The sequence below is a fragment of the Mustela lutreola genome, chromosome 5, assembly GCF_030435805.1.
Source record: "Mustela lutreola isolate mMusLut2 chromosome 5, mMusLut2.pri, whole genome shotgun sequence".
In the NCBI taxonomy this organism is placed as follows: domain Eukaryota; kingdom Metazoa; phylum Chordata; class Mammalia; order Carnivora; family Mustelidae; genus Mustela; species Mustela lutreola.
Genome location: NC_081294.1, coordinates 51,254,176 through 51,274,797, shown reverse-complemented (window position 1 = coordinate 51,274,797; position 20,622 = coordinate 51,254,176). Strand labels below are relative to the sequence as shown.

General features: G+C 39.9%; 1 protein-coding gene across 1 annotated transcript in view; it reads left to right on the top strand.

The window, feature by feature from the left end:
- Positions 1 to 8,429: 8,429 nt before the first annotated feature.
- ATP10B (ATPase phospholipid transporting 10B (putative)) overlaps positions 8,430 to 20,622 on the top strand; it is a 169,655-nt gene continuing 157,462 nt past the window's right edge. Inside the window, exon 1 of the mRNA XM_059174217.1 lies at positions 8,430 to 8,528. Coding sequence (XP_059030200.1) covers positions 8,501 to 8,528 — 28 coding nt within the window. The 5' untranslated portion in view covers positions 8,430 to 8,500. The remainder of the gene's footprint in view (positions 8,529 to 20,622) is intronic.

The following is a 20,622-nucleotide window of genomic DNA, read 5'->3' as shown; positions in this document are numbered from 1 at the left end:
TCGGAAGCCCTCAGTCCTCATTTGTCATCAGTAAGTTGCTGATATTCTGGCTACTCTTCCCATGGAGCCACAGGGAAGACCAATGTCATTTACTGTGTATGTCTACCTCCTAGGGTTATTGTTGCAAAGCTCCTAAGGAACCCCAGTGGAAGAAAGCACCCTCCTGAATTAAAGCCCTTGAGAACATCTGCTACACCTTCCTCCTTGTAGAGGAAAAAACTGTACATATAAAGAGTATTAGGAGTACGGGCGCCTGGGTGGCTCAGATAGTTGGGCTTCTGCCTTTGGCTTGGGTTGTGGTCTCCAGGTCCTAGGATGGAGCCTCATGTCAGGCTCGTGGCTCACTGGGGAGTCTGCTTCTCCATCTCTCTGTGTCTTTCCCCCGGTTTTGCTCTCTCTCTCAAATGAATAAGTAGAATTTCTTTCTTTTTTTTTTTTTTTTTTAAAGAGAGAGAGTGAGTCTTGGGAAAAAACAGAAGAGAGAAATTTGCCTCTGCTCAAGGTGTGCCTGCTGGAACTGACGGATGTTTTCAGGATCCAGAACCTGCCACAAAACTGCTGCAGAATAAACTGTAGCCGGGTGGTCAAGAGCCAGACAGAATGAGATTCAAGGCCAAGATCTGCCACACTCTAAGTGTGTAACACTGGAAAAATATTAGCTGTTCCATCTGTAATTCTTCAACTATAATATGGAGCTACTATGTACCTAACAAATGGCTCATAAAGTATTTAGCTGAATAAATGAGCCATCTCAGTAGCAGATTTCTAGTAGAGCTGGAAATGCCTCCAGAAATCACCTCACTCAAAGGTTCCCAAATCTCACTGAGCACAACCTCATGCGAGATGCTGTCTAAAATGCATGTGGCTGGACCCCAGACATTCCCATCCCTTGCAGCTCTCAAACTCAGAGACCTCCCCACTCCTTTGATATGCAGTTACAGAGTCTGACCAGGGCAAACGTAAGTCATTTCCATTAACATCATCTATAACTATTTTTCAGAATTTCTGAGGATAGAGACCAGGCTTCTGTTGTTTTCAAAGCTGCACAGGTGATTCTCAGTCATGAGATAAGTGTTAGCTCTTAAAATGATCCGGGAGTGGGGGGACGGGGGCTGCTGTGACCTACACCTGGTTATCCAAGAATCTTGAAGTTCCCAGAACCATAGAACTAATTAGCAAATCTTAATAATAACAACAAATACACCCTCAATTTTTCTGATTTTCAGTCTAACGACCGTACCAAAGCAAACTAAATCAAGGAAAGAACAAATCTTGGGTGGCTGCCTCAAGTGTGGTCCACGTGTCCTGATCTATGATGTGTTAACAACTGTTTATAGAGACATCACCAGATTCCTCCCTAAGGACCTAGGGTATTCATCTTAGAACCCTAAACCCAGGGAGATGTAAGATCGGTGTGCTGAAACATTGCTGACCTGCTCCAGAAAAGGCTGGCTTTTTAGGACACGAGGCCAGAGCACAGACATCACAACTCCCTCCTACAGATAGCACTTGCAAGTATCTTCCTGGGTGATAAAAGGCATCGTGCCCCAGACAGAAATGACCAAATGGAAAGAGCAAACCAGGTACACAAACCAATAAGGGATGGCATGTGGTTAGGATTAAGTCCTCCTTTTCCTGAGAGCTGCCCAATTGCCAAGAAATGTGCTGAGTATTGAGATAACTTACTTTAGCAGCACTACAAGAATAATGCTCTTGATCCTTTCGTCTCACTTATCAATGATTTTAATTTATCACCGTTGTAAGGATGAGGAAATTTAAGTGAGGGAGGTGGGGAATCACAGAGCTGAGATGAACATAAAGTCACATAAAAAAAGAAAAATGTAACAGTCCTGTCTTTACAAAAGGAAACAGATTTTGTTTTTAATAAATGTCATAAATGTTAATGACCTTTCCTTTAAATAATGGAATATTTGTTGCCCTCAATATTTCTTGATGCTTCATTTTCCTCAGTTGTAAAATAAGGATTCATAATGTGCCTACTTCCTAAGATTATAAAGATTGAATGATTTAATGCATGAAAAACGCTTAACACAATGAATACATCATAATTGTTCAATGAATGTTAGATATTATAATTGCTATTAGACCGGATTTGTCTTTCATTAAGTAGTAAAATTTACTCAATTCTAAGGGTGAAAAATATAGTGAATGATTCATTTGAGTGCATTTATACAGATAATAATTTATATAATATGGCTCGCTTAGGGCTTTAGACATGGCAATAGTTTTTTATTGCTATGTAACAGATTACCAGAAATTTAGCTTCAAGCGGCCTTCATTTATCATGTTACCATTTCTGTGGGTGGGAAGTCCAGGTAAGGCTGGACTGGGTTCTCTTCTCAGGGTCTTACAAGGCTGAAATTAAGGTATTCATTGGGCTCTATTCTTTACTGGAGCTGCTTCCAAGCTTACTCGGGTTTTTGGCCAACTCAATTTTTTGCAGATGTAACACTGAAGACCCCATTTCTTTGCTAGTTGTCAGAGCTGGGACTGTTTTCAGCTCCTCAAGGTCATCTACATTCTTGGCCACATGGTCCCAGCTGCCTATCCATCCTCAAAGCCAGCAATGGAGAATCTCTCTCCCATCAAAGCCCTCCCACACTTCAGATCTCTCTTGCCAGTCCATTTGAGGGGCTCACCTGATTAATCAGACTCACCCAGGATAATCTATCTTAAAGTCAGTGGCTTTGCAACCTGAATTATATCTGCCGGATCCATACCCAAAGTCCCTAGAATGGCATTTAGTTGAATTAATGGGAGAAGGCATGTATAGATCAGGGTCCAGGAACTTTGGGGACCATCTTAGAGTTCTTCCTACTAAAGATACATTTTCTCATCAAATCTGCAAGATGGGAGAGTAAAATAATGAGAGGGACTTCTTTTTTACATGCAGATTTCTTTACATTTCTTTATATTCTTTACATTTCAAATTTCTTTAAGGAATTAAAGCAATAATTCTTTAAAGATTATTTTCATTGTTTTATGATTATATCCCATATATGAGATACCCAAGACCCTTGGCTAGCACTTAGCAGGAATAAAGTTTGAACATGTTATATAGTAATGTATTATTAGAGTCTCTAGAAATAATCCCCAATACTCCTCAACACTGGTTATAAGGCACTTAACATTTTCATACCTATTTTATCACCTGTAAATGGAAGAGGTGAACATTTACCTCACAGGGCTGACATCAGAGTCTAAGGATATTTTACATAAGTGATAATGTTGATGAACAGCTCTCATTTCTTGCCAGCTTACCAGGTGCAGGCACTGCACATACTTTTAGGGACATTGTGGTATCACTGAAGGTGTGCAGCCCCAGAACTGAGGCTAGAGCCATGATTCAGTCCCAGCTCTCTCTCACCGGGTGAATTTCTGGACTACTTGGAGTCTCAGGGGGTGCCTGGGTGGCTCATTGGGTTAGTTCTCTGCTTTTGGCCTAGGTCATAATCTCAGGGGTCGTGGGATCGAGCCCCACATTGGGCACTCTGTTCAGCAGGGAGCCTGCTTTCCCCTCTCTCTCTGCCTACTTGTGATCTCTCTCTCTCTGTGTGTCAAATAAATAAATAAAATCTTTATAAAAAAAAGTGCATTGAGCAGAATTACCAAGTGTGTTACTAGGGTGCATGTTAAGAGAGAAAACAGTAAAGATATAAAAATTCCCTTCTAAATAAAAGGTAGTGCTCCTTGAGGTCCTTGGGGAAATGAACTGAGAACTCCCCAGATTTTAAATGACTTAATTTTGGTTTTGTTTTGTTGTTTTTTTTTAAAGGTAACTGGAAGTCAAATTCACAGAATAGTGAAAAGAAAATTAAAGTATACTCAAGCAGAACTCACACTTATCTCTTCCTAAATCCAAAACCCACGTTTTTTCACCTCACAGCAAAAAATGGGAGCAATGGGAAGGAGGCAGAGGAGGTGACTGGGGCAAGTGCAGAGGGAAATCTAGAAATACAGAAGAAGAGTGACAGGCAGAGAGGGAAGGTGGGAAGAGAGGACATATCAGGAAAGAGATGTTTCAGGCATGGGGTGGATTTAGTAAATCCTTAAGTAATTATAAACCTTCCTTATTATCCATACTTGGGCTCCAGTGGGTTGTAAAATGTAATTACCACCTAACACTTCACTGTATGTTAATAGGTGACTGACAGCTCTTTGGGTGTGTTTTCTTTGAAGCCTTTAGAACCCCCCTTAGCATCCATGTGATATGGCTGCACAATAGGACAAACTTATGAACTGTCTGGCACGCTCATCATCAGGGCAGGGTGACTCCAGGATCTGAAAATCAGTCTGAGATCCTTAACTGAGTCCCTGTCCTCAGTCCAAAAAGTGGCCACACTAACAGAATTCTGGTAACCAACTTACGATCTTGAACAAGTGAATGAGGTGGTTTCAGTGTTTCTTTTTGACTTTCTACTTCTTGCTAAGTGGTTCTCAAGAGGTGGATTTCTTGCAGCCATTTGCTTCAACAACTAGAATTAAATTCTCTGCCTTTGCCACTTCCTGTCCCAAGAAGCCCCACAACACTGAACACTCAGCACCTAGGGAAGAGCACTTTCATTCTATATTTTAATTAGGCCCTGACATCTGGTGTGGACGGAGTGCTTATTTGCACACCTGCAGGCTATTGGCTGTAAAGGAGCCCAGCCTATCTGGAGATTACTCCTGCAGATAGAGACTGCAGTCATTTAATTTAATAGAGCAATTGTGTGGGCCTTGTAGAATGTGCCGCAACTGTGGAACGCAGGCCCCATCTCAATTCCAGGTAGTCAGTGCTCTTCTTCAAACAAGGCACATTTCACCTCTTCTGTCAATCTTCATAACAAATACAGTCAGTTAGAAGAAAAGCTTGGCAACAGAGCCACCTTGAAAACCTTTCAAGGGGGGAGGGAAGAACGGTGGGGTTCCCAGGAAACAAATATGGAGAGACAATGAAACTTGCCAAGGGTTTAAATGATCATCTTCCTTCCTCTGTTCAAACAAAGGTGCCCTTTGCCACCCTCACCTCATCTAATGAGACACTGTCTGTCCCTGGGAAGCAGGAGGGGCATACCTCGTACCAAGACGGAGGCAAATGTGACAGGAGGTGATCAGAGTGGCCTCAGGAGCACATGTGTTTCCATGACACTGGGGACAGTCCCTTACTTTCCCATGACAGACTGCCAACTCAAGACTGAGGTTCCTGTTTTATGGAACTTTGCCTGCAACATCTGTTTTATTTCCCACTATATCCCAGTACCTCTTATGGGGTCCAACCATTTGCATTCTCAATAAGCGTTTGTGGGAAGAAAGGAAATGAATGATTAGTCAGCCTAGGTTGTATTGTCAGACCACGGAGACCCATGAGCTTCCTGAATGCATCCTTCTGGACATTTTCAAAGCTCTGGGCCCACCTGGGTAACTTCCTGGAAATTCTGCCCATCGGTGTTCACTGGCTATGGAAATAGTGATGCTCTTATTTGATTTACATTGTTGCCTAATTATCTCTTGCATACCTGCTTAAATTTTCACAGAGGAGAAAGGGCATTCAATAAAATAGTGGCAAATGATTCAAAACAGAAAAATACCTAATGTTAGGTACTAATTAAATGTTGGAGGGGTTGTGATGCATGTGCGGCTCAGTTGGTTAAGTGTCTGCCTTTGGCTCAGGTCATGATCTGAGAACTGAGTCCTGCATCTAGCTCCTTGCTCATTGGGAAGCCTGCTGCTCCCTCTACCTGCTGCTCCCCCTGCATGTGTTTTCTCTGACAAATAAATAATAAAATATTTAAAAAATAAATGTTGAAGGAGTTCAGAGGAGAGGGAATTTATGTGGCCCAGGAAAATAAGAAAGGCCTTGTATAGGTCTTAAGTATGGGGAATCAGAGGAATTGTGGACAGTCTACCAGATAAAGAGGAGAGGAGTATAAAGTAGTTAGCAGCATGTATTTTGGTCAAAGCTGTCTTTTTCTTTTTAATTAACATATAATGTATTATTTGCCCCAGGGGTAGGTACAGGTCTGTGAATCATCAGGTTTACACATTTCACAGCACTCACTATAGCATATACCATCTCCAGTGTCCATAACCCCACCACCCTCTCCCTACCTCCCCAACCCCCAACAACCCTCAGTTGTTCTCAAACGCCTCATATCACAGAGATTGTATAATAATTATCTTTCTCTGATTAACTTATTTTGCTTAGCATAATACTCTCTATTCCATCCATGTCATTGCAAATACCAAGATTTGGGGGTTTTAATGGCTGCATAGTATTCCATTGTGCATACATAGCACATCGTCTTTATCCATTCATCTGTTGATGGACATTGAGGCTCTTTCCATAGTTTGGCTATTGTGGACATTGCTTCTATAAACTTCGGGGTGCACGTGCCCCTTTGGATCACTACATTTGTTTCTTTAGGGTAAATACCTAGTAACGCTGCCAGTTTTACCATTTTCCAGCCACATGAATATAAGTAAATAGCATAATCTCTCTAAACCTTAGTCTTCTTTTTTTAAAGTGGGAATAATTATGATTATGCCACATACATGTCAGAAAACATTAGGATTAGAATATTTCAAAAGATATCCAGATACATAGCAAATGCCGAATAGATAATGATAATGATAACGATAGGAGAAGATGATGATGGTGAAGCCAGTGATAGCCAAGACCCCATAATAGAAGTTGCTCTTTCTGGAAGGAAGGAAAGAAGCTCATGCACTTGGGGAAGGGATGGTTGGTGCTAACAGAGTAGGGCTCTGACTCCAGAAAGACTTGAAAATTGTGAAGTGACAAATACTGAGTGGCAGAAACATTCAGGACAGGAAAGGAAAAGTTTACTTGTATTGAGTGCAAGGAAGTCAGAATTATAAAGGTCAGGTTCACCAAATGCAAAATACATGTGTTTAAAGGACTATATCCTCAAATTGCCAAGGATACTAAGTTTACATGTATCTGTTCCTGTCGGAAAGACAGCAGCTTCCTCATGCGATTACCATATTCATAAAGTTCAGGACGTTTCCACAGACATGAGCATAGCAAACATCTGGAATTAAATTCCTTTGTTAGGATTTCAAGGTTTATGTGAAATAACCAAGGCTCTAACATTTTCGGGGAAAAGAACCAGCCAGAAATTTTTGGAGGATTGATTCTCCCCTCCCCTCAAGTATCCGTTTTTGCTTCTACTGAAGTAATAGCTGTAATCCATTTCATGGCCACAGATATTTAATTCCAAATCAACGATTTGGGAGTCAGATGTTTGTTCAAATGTCAGAATTATCGCTAAATGACACTGTGAGTTCAAATTGCTTAATCTCTCTGAAGTATAGCCCCACCATTTGTAAAAAGGGGATGAAACTCTTGTGTTATTTTTTTATGGATTAAAATATAAGCACAGTGCTGACACGTTAGAAATATTCAGTCAGAACAAGTTTTTCTCCCATTGCCCAAAGCTATGCATCCTCACATCTACCTCAGGGAAGATGTGAAGGTGAGAATATTGATCCCAACGAGCCTGGAACTTCTCCACTAAGCTTGGAAAATCCCCTGGAGACTGAGTGGAGGCCAGTGTCAAACTTCAGGTATCCTTTGTCATGTTCTGGAGGAATGTGTCTGTGTGGATGAAATAGCACTATCGTTGCCCTCAAGTCAGTCTTCAGCAAAGTGAGAAAAATTAAAAAATATTATAATAGGGTTTTCATAAAGTGAGATTAATTTAACTTAAGGACTGTCATTTGTTCTAAGATCATATCATTTCTCCCATCCAAGTACTAACCAGGCCCGACCCTGCTTAGCTTCCGAGATCAGATGAGAAGATCATATCATTCCTAATGTTGACAGAATAAAACTATATGAGTATAAAGGTAGTTTGGGGTTTGGGTTTTGTTTTTCACTTAATTGGAAAAGTAAAGCCTTAGCAATCCTCGATCAGCTCCCAACATTTCTTTGTAAATTTTATTACACTGTATAAGGCAAAGGATGGGAACTCTTGAAGGAAATCTTCATTTTGCTGATTAGGACAGTAGTGGCAATCACAGTACCTTACCTCCAGGATTATTGTCTTTGGATATATACTGGAAGCAAGGCTGTGGGAAAAGAAAGTTTCTAGTCTTCTTGGTTATTGATTATTTCAAGCCGCATGCACCCAATTTAAAACCCAGTCACACCTTCTTTCACTGAAATACCAACACTGCTGTTGTGTTAGTGACATGCCTGTTACCAGTAAGTGGAGGTGTTGACTTACATTCTGCAGGTAGCAGATGCTCAGACTGCCCGATTTTCCTAGAATGAGAATGGAAGTTGATATCTCCCTCTCTCTCTCTCTCTCTCAGCTTCGAATTTGAGAGTCCTATCCTAAAACTGCTGGCACTTCCTTCTGTTGTCTAAGAATGCTGCTCTGAGGATATTTGTGAAATGCTGAAGTGCGGGCCTGACACCCTCAAGTGTGGGGCATCGTTGCTCCGTCTACAACGGTGGCAGTAATGGTAGAGGATGCCCAAGGACTCCAGAGTTCCTATGAGTAAGCACATCCTGGAGCAGAAACAGCCAACACGGGGAGGGACAACATTCAGATTTCCTCTTCCTCCTGAAAGGAAAGCAGTTTTCTTTTTGTGAGAATGGGAGGGGAAGCGTGAAATGTTTGCATGAAGGTGGTGACTTGGGGTGATCAAAGAGGACATAGGAAAGAACAGACAGATGGATATTCCTTTGGGTACAGACATCCTAACTGTTCTTACACAGCCTGTTGCCATAAGTGTCTACAGAACATGCCCTGGTGTTTGGAAAGACTCAATCTACAAAGACCTCAGGTGTTCACTCGTGCCTTACTGAGTTCAGTAAAACAGATGGAGGAGCAAAGGTCTTTAAAAAAAGAATGGCTGTTTTATTTTCTTTGTGTATATATTCAGTGAAAAATAACTGGCCATCATTATGAATGACCAAGCTATTCTCTTATCAGGGTTAGAGCTTTCGAATAAGCTATCATGCTTACCTCTGCTTCCATCATGATACAATTTAAAGGCTGGGGTGCTATTGAAAATATGAATTGTCACTTCAGGAGAGACTTTGGGAAAAATCATAATATAGATTGATCCACCAGATACCAGGAAGAGCTTTCCTTATTATGAGGGGTGCAGTATATTTCATGGTGTCTGTGCCTAAAATTCTATGAAAATGTAGATAACTCAGAGAAAATAATTACAGCTTAAAGGGATCCAGAAAGGCAATCCTAACCTTCTTTTACAGATTCTTGAAACATACATTTTTTATTTGTCAAAGAAACTCTAAAGATTACAATGTAAATTATGATGGATTGGGCTGCTGGATTGATGGTTATTTTGTAATTATAAAGTCTGGGACCTTAAGATGCCCAAAGCCAGCTTTATTAATCATCCCACTACTTTATGGGCTTCCCAGGAAAATCATGTAAAAGGAATGCAAAGTACTACATTATTAAGAGTTTGGGAGTGTTGCAAAGCTCTGATAGAAAGGTTAGATTGAATCACAGGGTTTACTGAGGTCTCAATTATTAATCTAGCCTTTCCTCTATGTCTCTCTACTCCCCATCCAAATCTTTTTTTTTTTTTTTTTTTTTTTTTTTTTAAGAAAGAGGAAGAGAGAGACAGAGAGAATGGAGGGAATAGCAGAGGGAGAGGGAGAGAGAGAATCCCAGTCAGGCTCCATGCTGAGTGCAGAGCTCAATGCAGGGCTTGATCTCACCAGCCTGAGATCATGATCTAAGCTGAAATCAAGAGTCTGATCCTTAACAAACTGAGCCATCCAGACACTTCTACTCCTCATCTAAATCTTGACCCAGTATTCCAAAACATGCCAGTAAGAAAAGAGTGATGATAAGGCTCCAACAAGAGCCATGTCTACCTACCCAACTGGGAACACTAAATCAGAAAAAAAGAGAGGTTAGCAGATTCTCCCCAGTGGCCCGGTCTGCCTTCATCTGTTTACCATGCAGAGACAGGAAGACAGAAGTATGAGAAAAAAACTAAAATTTTTCAGAGTATGGCAAGATAATTGACAGCTATGTCAATGCTTTGATCAGTCAGGAAAACATCTTCTCTTGCCTTGCAGAGGAACCAGGAAGAGAATGGACAGAGGCAAAAGCTTCTTGTTGTAGGAAAGTGATTCTAGAGTGCAAGTGTTTCTGCCTCCATAGTAATAGCAATGTCCACCACATATTAAGTATATACAATGTGTTAGGAGGTTTTATGTAGATCATCTCATTTAATTTTCCCTGAACCTCTTGTGCTCTTGGAATTATCATACATATGTAACAGACAAGAAAACTGAGTCTTAGGAAGGTCAGGTTTCACCTCCAGCTATCCTATTCAGTGTTTCAATACCCACTGTGATATGCAGCCAACCACTGGTGACATAATAACATAAAATTCACTTTCACCACCACCCAACCTTTAAGCAGCTTGGATCAACCACTGGTAATTTTGAACATAATGAAGTTCCCCCTGCTATTTAAAATGCTGTTTCCCTATAGCCTACTACAATGAACTATTTGTATCTTCTATAGCCTTGGCTTTCAAGTATGGTGATTTTGCCCCCATAGACATTTGACATCTGGAGACTTTTTGTTGCTGCTTTGGGAGTGCAGAGTGCTGGTGATACTGTAAACATCCTACAGTGCACAGGATAGCCCCCCACAACAAAGAATTATCTGACCTAAAGGGTTAATGTTGAGAAATGTTGCTCTGTTACCATACACAGTAAACTGAACTACTTTCTTCATTAGCATTCTTTTTTAATGTTAGCCTTTAGATTTCTGGAGAGAGCAAAATGTCAGTCTAACCTCTCCACCTTGTATATATCCCATCCTTACCACATGAACTCTGCAGTCTTCTGTTACCTACTTGTTTTAATGTTCCCCATATATAAGAATGGAGACTTAGACAACTCGATCTGCTCAAGATCAAATACTAGTGAATGATAAAGCCAGCATTAGATCTAAGATTACCTAGTTTGTATTTCAACTCTCTTCCATTTACACCATGTCTAATCTCAATCCATTCGTTGGGAATAAATCCATATCTCTGTTCTTACAAAGTTTATCCTTCAATGAACATTAACCCAATATATTCCCTACACGGGTATGAATAATCCCCTTTTGTCATTTGATTTGGTTGTGTTTGCTTTTAAAGCCAATAAAAAGATTCTAATAATCCAGGGCTTCAAGGAAAACATGATAAATTTCAAGTCAAATATGAGCCTGTACATATAGGTCAACAGAACAGAGGCCAGAAATGTACCCACATACATATAGTCAATTGATTTAGACAAAGGTACCACGGCAGTAAAATGCGGAAAGGATAATCTTTTCAATACATTGTGCTAAAATAATTGGATAGTCACATGCAAAAAAATGAATCTTAAACCTTTATACCATAAGCTGCTAACTCAAAAAGATCATAAATCTAAATGTGAGATCTAAAATTATAAAACTTCTGGGAGAAAAAAAACTAAGAGAAAATTTTAGTAACCTTGGGCTTGACAAAGATTTCTTAAACATGATACAAAAGCGTGAACTATAAAAGAAAAAATTTAGATTTCATAAAACCAGGAAGTTTGCTCTGAAAGACACTGCTACAGGAATAAAACAAGGTATAGATTGGGAGAAAATATTTGCATGACATATCTAACACAGAACTTATGACTGAGATATGTAGAGAACTCATAACTTAAAAATAAGACCAGCAACACAAAAAAATTTTAAAAAATAGGGAAAAGATTTGAACCAAAAACAAATTGCAGAATAAAAAAATACATGAAATATATGCAAAATCTTTGGTCATTAAGGAAAGGCAAATAAAATTCATAAGGAAATACCCTGCAACATATTAGAATGGTTAAAAATTAAAAAGACCACAAACTGGTAAGAATTAGGAACTAGAACTTTCATACACTGCTGGTGGGAATGCAAGATGGTAAAAAAACATTTGTAAAGCAATTTGGAAGTTTCCTAAAAATTAATTTTATAATTATATATCCACTTATACACAATTATATTGAATTGATTATATCTCCACTATTCAACCTAAAAATTCCCTTCCTAAATACCCAAAGGAAACAAAGAAACTGGTATCCCACTCATAAAGACAAATATTGAGAACAATTTATTTACATTAGTTCAAAACTGGAAACACAAATAAATAGTGTGTGGTATACGCTGTGCAAACAGCAAAAAGGAATAAATTACTGATACATAAAAAACAGAAGAATATTAAAATAATTGTGCTGAATAACAGATGCCAAACACAGCTGCCACCCCACCTCCAAAATACTGTATGATTCCATTTATATAAAATTATTAAAAATGCCCCCCATCAGGCTCTCTGCTTAGCAGGGAGCCTGTTTCCCCCCATCTCTCTCTGCATGCCTCTGTGCCTGCTTGTGATTTCTGTCAAATAAATAAAATCTTTAAATTTAAAAAATATATATATTAAAAGAGGCACCTATGTAGCTCCGTGGGTTAAAGCCTCTGCCTTCAGCTCTGGTCATGATCCCAGGGTCCTGGGATCGAGCCCCGCATCGGGCTCTCTGCTCAGCGGGGAGCCTGCTTCCCCTCTCTCTCTGCCTGCCTCTCTGCCTACTTGTGATCTCTGTATGTCAAATAAATAAATAAAATCTTTTTTAAAAAATTATTAAAAATGTGTGTCTGTAGGACAGAAAGGAAATCCAATCCTGGAAGGCAGGATTATGAGGAACAGGGATTTAGAAAGAGGCAAAAGGAAACTTTTGAGGTGATGGATATATTCATTAACTGGATTGCAGTGATGTCATGAATGTATACTTATGTCAAACTCATCAAATTGTATACTTTAAATAGACATTGTTTATTATACATCAAATATACCTCAAAACTATAGAAAAATGAAATGAAATAACGTGTGTCTGTGGCAAGGAGAATGGGCTGTGTCCTTCCTTTTCACAAATGGAGGCCTGCTGCCCAACAGGGAACATCTGTATTTATCCCTGTAGTGTTAGCCACAGTGGTCATTCCCATGACGACTGCTTCTCTAGGGCCAGCCTACTGCAGTCTCCTGATCTCAGTCATCTCTAGGAAGGTTCTGCTGGCGCAGCCATTCACCGGTCAACCAGCTCACAAAAAACTGAAAAGGCAATGATTGCTTAGAAATTGCACATCAGTGACATCAGTGGCCTCATCTTGGGTAATCTTCATCATTAAATATGGATTGAGTTACACCAATCATTTTAGAGTCAAAGGCATAGCTTAGAGGTCATACAAGTCCCAATCTGCTAAAACACAGTGTCTGAGCACGTATGTCACTGTCACCTTATAGTACATGATCCTTGAGTTTCATTTCACATCTTTATTTGTTCCCTGATGATGTATCTTGGAAAGCTTATTTGTTTTGAATTTCCTTTGTCTTTTTCCTGACAAGAAACAATAAAATCCTGAGACAAATGAAGACCACAAGACATTTATTTTCCAGCAACCTTCTTTTTGGGAATAGGTTAACTATGTGTTTAAGACTTGGGAATCTACATTGATGATATTTGGGAAGATGATTATAATGCTCTTGGACAAATTTCTGTCATCTTACTATCATCTGTCTCTCTCTCTCTCTCTCTCTCTCTCTCTCTCTCTATATATATATATATATATATATATATATATCTCAGAAAGGGGTGATAACATACTATACATGACAGGCTGCCTGCTGTAGTAGAAACTATCACAAACTTTGCACTCAAATCTGAACTCACAGACTCTATACTGAGCTGTATGACCTTAGGCAAGTTTCTTAATGTTGCCTCAGTTTTCTTTTCTGTAAAGTGGGATATTTGTTGTAATGGTTTAGTAAGATAATTTCTTTAAATGACTTTGTACAAGAAGAAGTCATAGTACAGTCATTCAGATCATGGAATCTAAAGCCAGACACACTACATTTTAATTCTGGCCTTACCTTGCGTTGCTTATCTTGGATTACTCTGTGCCTCAGATTCCTCATCTGTAAAATGGTCATACCTCACAAGGTTGGCATGTCAGGATTCAATTAATTAGTAAATATAAAGCATTGACAACAGTACCTGGAACAAGATGAGAACTCAGTAAATGTTAGCCATCATCAGGATTAGTATTGTAGTCATTTGTTATGATGTGTGCAACATAGTAAGCATGGATAAGTGGTAGGAATTGTTTATTTAAGATGGTCTCTTCTGGTTTTCAAAACAAATTCTGTTCCCTATAGTACCCCTGAAGTAATTCCAAGAAAACACAAATGTTCTTCAGATCACAGTAGGAATGACACTTTTTTTTTCCCCTGTGTGTGTGTGTGTTGCTTAGCAAAGCAAATAGAATAATAACTAATGTGAGATTTTAATTATCATGTATGTCAGTGATGCTGCTTTGTAAATCAAAGTTAATTAATTCTGAGTACTTGCTGCTTCTTTGATCCTCCTACCATCTCAGGAGCAAGCATGCTATTTTCTTTGTAAACAACAAGGGTGCTTCTAGAAAAGATGTTCAGAACAAGCAGGGTGCCATCTACACTAACCGATTTAGAAGGCCGGGAATTTAGACTTACCATACCAAGTTATACTCAAAATATATATCCTAGAAAGGGAGGAGAACATGATGTTTCCTCACTGTAATGTTAGAGCACAGCTTCCTCCAGCAGTTGTCTTTGGGCTAATCCTTCAAAAGTTGTTCCAAATTTTTTGAATCAATGATTTTGTCTTAGCAGTCCTCTGCAGCACTCCTTTATATAATGGATTTTTCTTTTATTTGTCTAAGTGCATAGTTTTCAAACTTATGTTTACTCACATTAAATCTTGCATGAAAATATAATTCACCAAGCAGAAAATAAGAGGAGCTGAGGGGTTTAGTTTGAGAAATAAAGCCAATTGCCTCCCAACCAAACCCCACACATACTCCTGTCCCCTACAGCTTCCCCTGAAGTACTTCTAAGAAACCCTAAATGTTCTTCAGATCACATCTTGAAAGTTTCTACACTGAAGAAACTTTCTTCACTCAGTTTTCTGAAGAAGCTGCTTCATCATTACATTTGTGTATTTCATGAAAAGCCCACAATCCTTAAGACCCCTGGTTTTACCTTTATCCGTTTCAATCAGGTTGTCTTTAAACTGCCTTCTTTCCAAAATGAAAAATCCAAAATTTTTAATAAATCGAAAATCCTTCTTCCTTCCTATTATCATTCTCCTAATCATTATAGTGATTTTTAAAAAGGAAATATAGGGAAGCTTTCAAGATTCTTTAGTCTGGAAAGATACAAGCAAAAGTTTGGAATGATTAAAGCCCATGAAATTATCATGGGGCTGGAGAGAAGGAAAATATGTTTGTTCAGCAAATCCTTCACTAATAGATATGAGGAGAGTCTTCCTTGTAGCTTAACAATAAATATCCACTCAGAATGAGAATTTATTATTAAAGCAAATATAGATCAAAAATAGAAATTGCTGGGACGCCTGGGTGGCTCAGTTGGTTAAGCAGCTGCCTTCGGCTCAGGTCATGATCCCAGCGTCCTGGGATCGAGTCCCGCATCGGGCTCCTTGCTCGGCAGGGAGCCTGCTTCTCCCTCTGCCTCTGCCTGCCATTCTGTCTGCCTGTGCTTGCTCTCGCCCTCTCTCTCTCTGATAAATAAATAAAATCTTAAAAAAAATATATAGAAATTGCTTTGCCAAAAACAGACCAAAGACGATAAAGCTATCAAGTTTTACTACTCATCAGTCTTGGGATGGCAACTCCATGATATGTGCCCCCATTCCCACATCCAATGGCCAAGGCAGAGATCACTAAGTGATCAGGGCTTAGGTGTAGCCTCAGTGTCCTTCACAACACAGCATTCCAGGCAGCCACTACCAATTAATCAGATTAATCAGGATTGGCATGGGATTTGAAGTCTTTCTGCCAATAATAATCAAGTTCAACCTGCAGAGTTCACATAGAGTTGACAGTGTGCCCACCATCACACAGCTAGTAAGTGGTGGAGAGCCACATCCTTTCACCAATACAACTCTGGGTCCATTACACTGAAGAACCTTTGTTGGACCCTGTTTGAGAACACCTGTGTTTGTATTCCCCACCTCCACACATAGGGAGCTAAGAGCATCTCCTAACCTTCTTTAGTTCTCAAGTTGTTCCCTGTAGCTTTTCAAAATTGATGTCACTAATACTATATATGGGTGATGTCTTGCAAAAGTTAAGAGCATAGGGTACACCTGACCACGCAGAATTGAGTTGGTATTTCTGCTCTGCTACTTACTTGATGTATGATTTCCAGGACACAGTCTAAATTCCTTGAACTCAGTTTCCTCGTGGTTAGAACGGATCCCATCTCACAGGGATGTTATGAGATTAAATCCAATACTGTATGTAAAAGTGCCCAGCATGGGGCCCAGAGCTCAGCAGGTAAAAGATTTACCTGTAAGAGTTTTTCTTTTTCCCCTTCCCTTCTTTCCTTTTCTCTTTTCCTCAAATTCAGTTCCATAAGTCATTAACTCCTTGACCTTGGGCAAGGAACTTAACTTTTCTGAGTCTTCATTTTTAGAATGAGAATCAGATTATTATTAACTACACTGAGTTGCTATGATGGGTATACAAGATTAGAGCCACAGTAGCAAACTCAATTTACAACACGGGTATAGACTCCATACAGAGAATCTTCTAGAACAATGAACAGTTTCCTTGCACATAAATATCTAGCCCCGGAGGCTTTTTCCATGAATGTTTATGTTACAGCCAGTGGAAGTAGAACTGGCAGCTACTGTTGGAAATCCCAGTTCTCTCTTAAGAGGGAGTCCTTACATAATGGGTAGGAATAGTCATTGGATTTCAGGTTTACAGACTTGGATTCCCACTGAATCTTTCATGAAGTTGCTCTATGCCCTTTAGGAGATCTTTTTGTTTTTCTGGACTTCAGGGTAATCCACTATGCCCTCCTTAAAATATTAGTGACCCAAATGAGAAATGACCCAGGGAAATCCAAGTGATCTACAAATAGAAGGAATTTTTTTCTTTTTTTTTCTTTTTTCCTGGAACAAAAAATTAGGGTTGGGGTGAGAGATCTGCCCCCTTGAGTTTGAATTGGCTGTAGTTTATCTTTATTCTCCTGTATACACAAATGTCTTTTTCTGTGACAATTTTTTTAAACTAAAAAATTAGAAATGTGGCTGCCCTACTTAGAGTCAAGAATGTCTTTGAGCAGCCGTCTCTAACTCCTACACATATAGTCAATTAGAGGGTGTACACTGATCCAGCGCCTCAAAGAATCTTCTGATCTTTATAGTAAAAACTTCATGTTCAGATAATCTCTGAGTTGATACATCTAATGACCTAGTTGATCCAGGACAAAAAAAAAAAAAAAATGTGAAACATACCTTTCTTTTTACCTGTTCCCCACTGTAGACAGACACATATGCATATGTGCATGCAGGTAGACACACACATATTCCTTTCTCTAGACCCCTTGGGTCAAACATTTCAGAATCCCTCCTGCCAAGCTTCTGTGAGACTCCAGAATGACAACTGTGGGGACAGCATCAGTGACAGTGTCAGCTGTGATGAATCATTTGACCAGCAGCAAAGTTTCTAGAATGGAATGAAAGCACTAGGTAATTGAGAATGAGTCCTCTGGGCTATTAGGTATCTAGCAGATGGTAAGATAAATCCTCATCCCTTGCTAGTTATTAAAAAGAGAGAGAAAGAGAGAGATTTTTTCCCCTACAAAGAAAGTGAAAGGACTAGACCATTATCAGTTACCATGGCAACTCAGATCCACTACATGCTCAGTTCATCCTGTCACTACGGACGACTGGAGGAAAAAAAAGAAAACAACACTATGCTTCTCTCTGTTTTTTGTCAAATATTTTGAAGTGACATTTCATGGCATGAACCTAAAACAACTTTTTCTGAGAGGAAAGGAGGGGAGAACCTGAGAGATAGATAAAGAAGGAGCAAAAAACCTGGGGAGGCTGGGGATTTGTTTGAGAGGAACTAAGTGTGGCTGATGTGGTCAGTGCCAATGAAACGGAGAAGGATGGAAAAGAAAGCAATAACTATTTATTGAGTGCTCACCACATGCCTGGCACTGCTTAAGAATGAATAGTCTGCAACTTCTCAGAGTTCTCTCTCTGGAAGAGAAAGACTCAACAAACAATTACCACATAAGGGGCACTTTGTTCCAGGTCAGAAATATAGGAGGCAGTGAGAGTAGGTATCATGTAGGCTGACATAGGTGTTTGGAGTGGGAAGTGGTGGGGGTGGTTCCCAAGAAAATGTCTGAGGAAGTAGTAGGAGAAATCAGGTGAACAGGTGTTGGGCCATTGTTGATTAAAGGAGAAAATATGCAGAGGCCTTAAGGAGAGAGAAGCCTGGATCCTGAGAGACTGTAGGAGCTCATTATGGCTGGAGTGGAGCTTCAGAGGGCTTAAGAGGAAGGATGAACTCAGCGGGAGAAGTTAGCCGAGGCTAAACTGCAACTTATGAGAAGTCACATTTAAAGGTTTAGAATTTACCTGGAAGGCAAGGATACAATTTTGTGTTTTAAACAGATTTGTAGCATAATGAGAATCATGCCAGCAGCAAAGTAGAGGGTGGTAATGGTAGAGGGAATAAGAGACACACTTGACCAAGTCAATAGTGTGAGTGATGGAATAGACAAGACTAGTGGCAGTGGAAAGATGCTAATGGATTCTGGAATTAGAGCCAACAGAACGTATTGGGGATGAAAGAGGGAAGTGAAAAATGAAGCCCATTGCTGGGCAATGGAGTGAAGGGCTGGGCCATTGACTAAGAGGGGTCAATGGTGGAGAAATGAATTATGGGCCATTTTGGTTGGTCACCAAAAAAAAATCCAAGTTTGTTAGAATTTTAGAAGGCCACTTGTCACACTTTTGTGTGAGATTGTGTATGGGTATACTCAGTTTAAAATAGGCCTTGTAATACTATGCAGCCATCAAAAGAAATAAAATCTTGCCATTTGCGACAATGTGGATGGAACTAGAGGGTATTATGCTTAGCGAAATAAGTCAATCAGAGAAAGACAACTATCCTATGATCTCCCTGATATTAGGAAGTGGAGATGTAACATGGGAGGTTTGGGGGGTAGGAAAAGAATAAATGAAACAAGATGGGATCGGGAGGGAGACAAGCCATAAGTGACTCTTAATCTCACAAAACAAACTGAGGGTTGCTTGGGGGAGGGGGATCAGGAGGGAGGGTGCTGTTATGGACATTGGGGAGGGTATGTGCTGTGGTGAGTGCTGTGAAGTGTGTAAACCTGGCAATTCACAGACCTGTACCCCTGGGGATAAAAATACATTATATGTTTATTTTTTAAAAAATTAAAATAGGCCTTGTGACCCTTATGAGAAGATTACATGTTTACATAAGACATAACAAGAAGGATCCTAGAATGAGATCTTGTGTAGACTCCATCTTCAGATGCAGAATTGCAACCACAGCAGAACAGTTCCCAGGGTGTCTTCTTATTCTGCCTTTACTTACAACCTACACTTCTTCTGCATCTTTCATTACTGCCATCTGCACATGAAAGACCAGAGATGATCCTTAGCCTTGGAGAAAAAAGGAAATTTAATCTCCCTGTTGCAATTTGCACTAATATACAGGAACTTAGCTTTGGTGGAGCTCAGTAGCCTCAGACACGGTTGGAGAAATTTATAGTGACAATGCCAAAGGTGGGCCATGCTGGAGTCTGGTGAGAATAGGATGTGGCCTATATGAGTTCTATCTGGTGGTGGTTGGCCAGCTGGCTGGCTAGAGGATTCCATCTGTGACCCTCATATGCGCTCACTTATGCTCTCTCCTTGAGTAAGTCCCATGATAAACTCATTGTCTTCTTCCAGTGGTCTGTAGGCTTGCTCCAAAGGTTGAACTCATCTGTAGACTCACCCATACGTAGACCGTGCAAGATCTTGGCTTCTGCCATTTTAACTGCCTGTACTGTGCATGAAGCCAGAGGATTTGAGACCTAGTACCACAACTGGATGTCGTGTTAATCTTGAGCAAGTTTCTTAATTCTTGGAGAGTTTCCTTCTCTGAGTTAGAGGAATAATAGTGAATAATAGTGAAACCCACCCTTCCTCCACAAGTGGTGGTGAAGACTATCAGTAAGACAGGGCTTGGAAAGTAGGTGCAGAAACTGAAACAGGAATTGGGGCTTGCTTTCATAGCATGGAGAGAGCATCTGAATTATAGAAAGAGAAGGAGCAAATCTCCTGATTCCTCCTTTCTGTGGGCATGCATGTCTAGACCTCTCTGTCAGGCCTTTCCTTGGGTGTAACTGTGAATTTTCTTATTGGAGGGTACTGCAGTCTGAGAAGACAGAATTCTGTGTATCCTGGAGCTACCACTCCACCACTCCCAGGCAATTTTTCCTCCCACATGGATAAGACTGTGAAAAAAATAAACTTTCCTCTATACTTGTACCTTTTGTCAAATCTGTAAGGTAGCCTTGAAAACAGACCCCTAAATAGGGTTACTCAGTTTATGCTTCCTCCAGTAAGTAACAAGAAGGCATTCCAAGAGTGGTAGAGCGTGGATTTGGATTCAGACTATGTGGACTCAGCTCTGACATTTACTGTGGTAT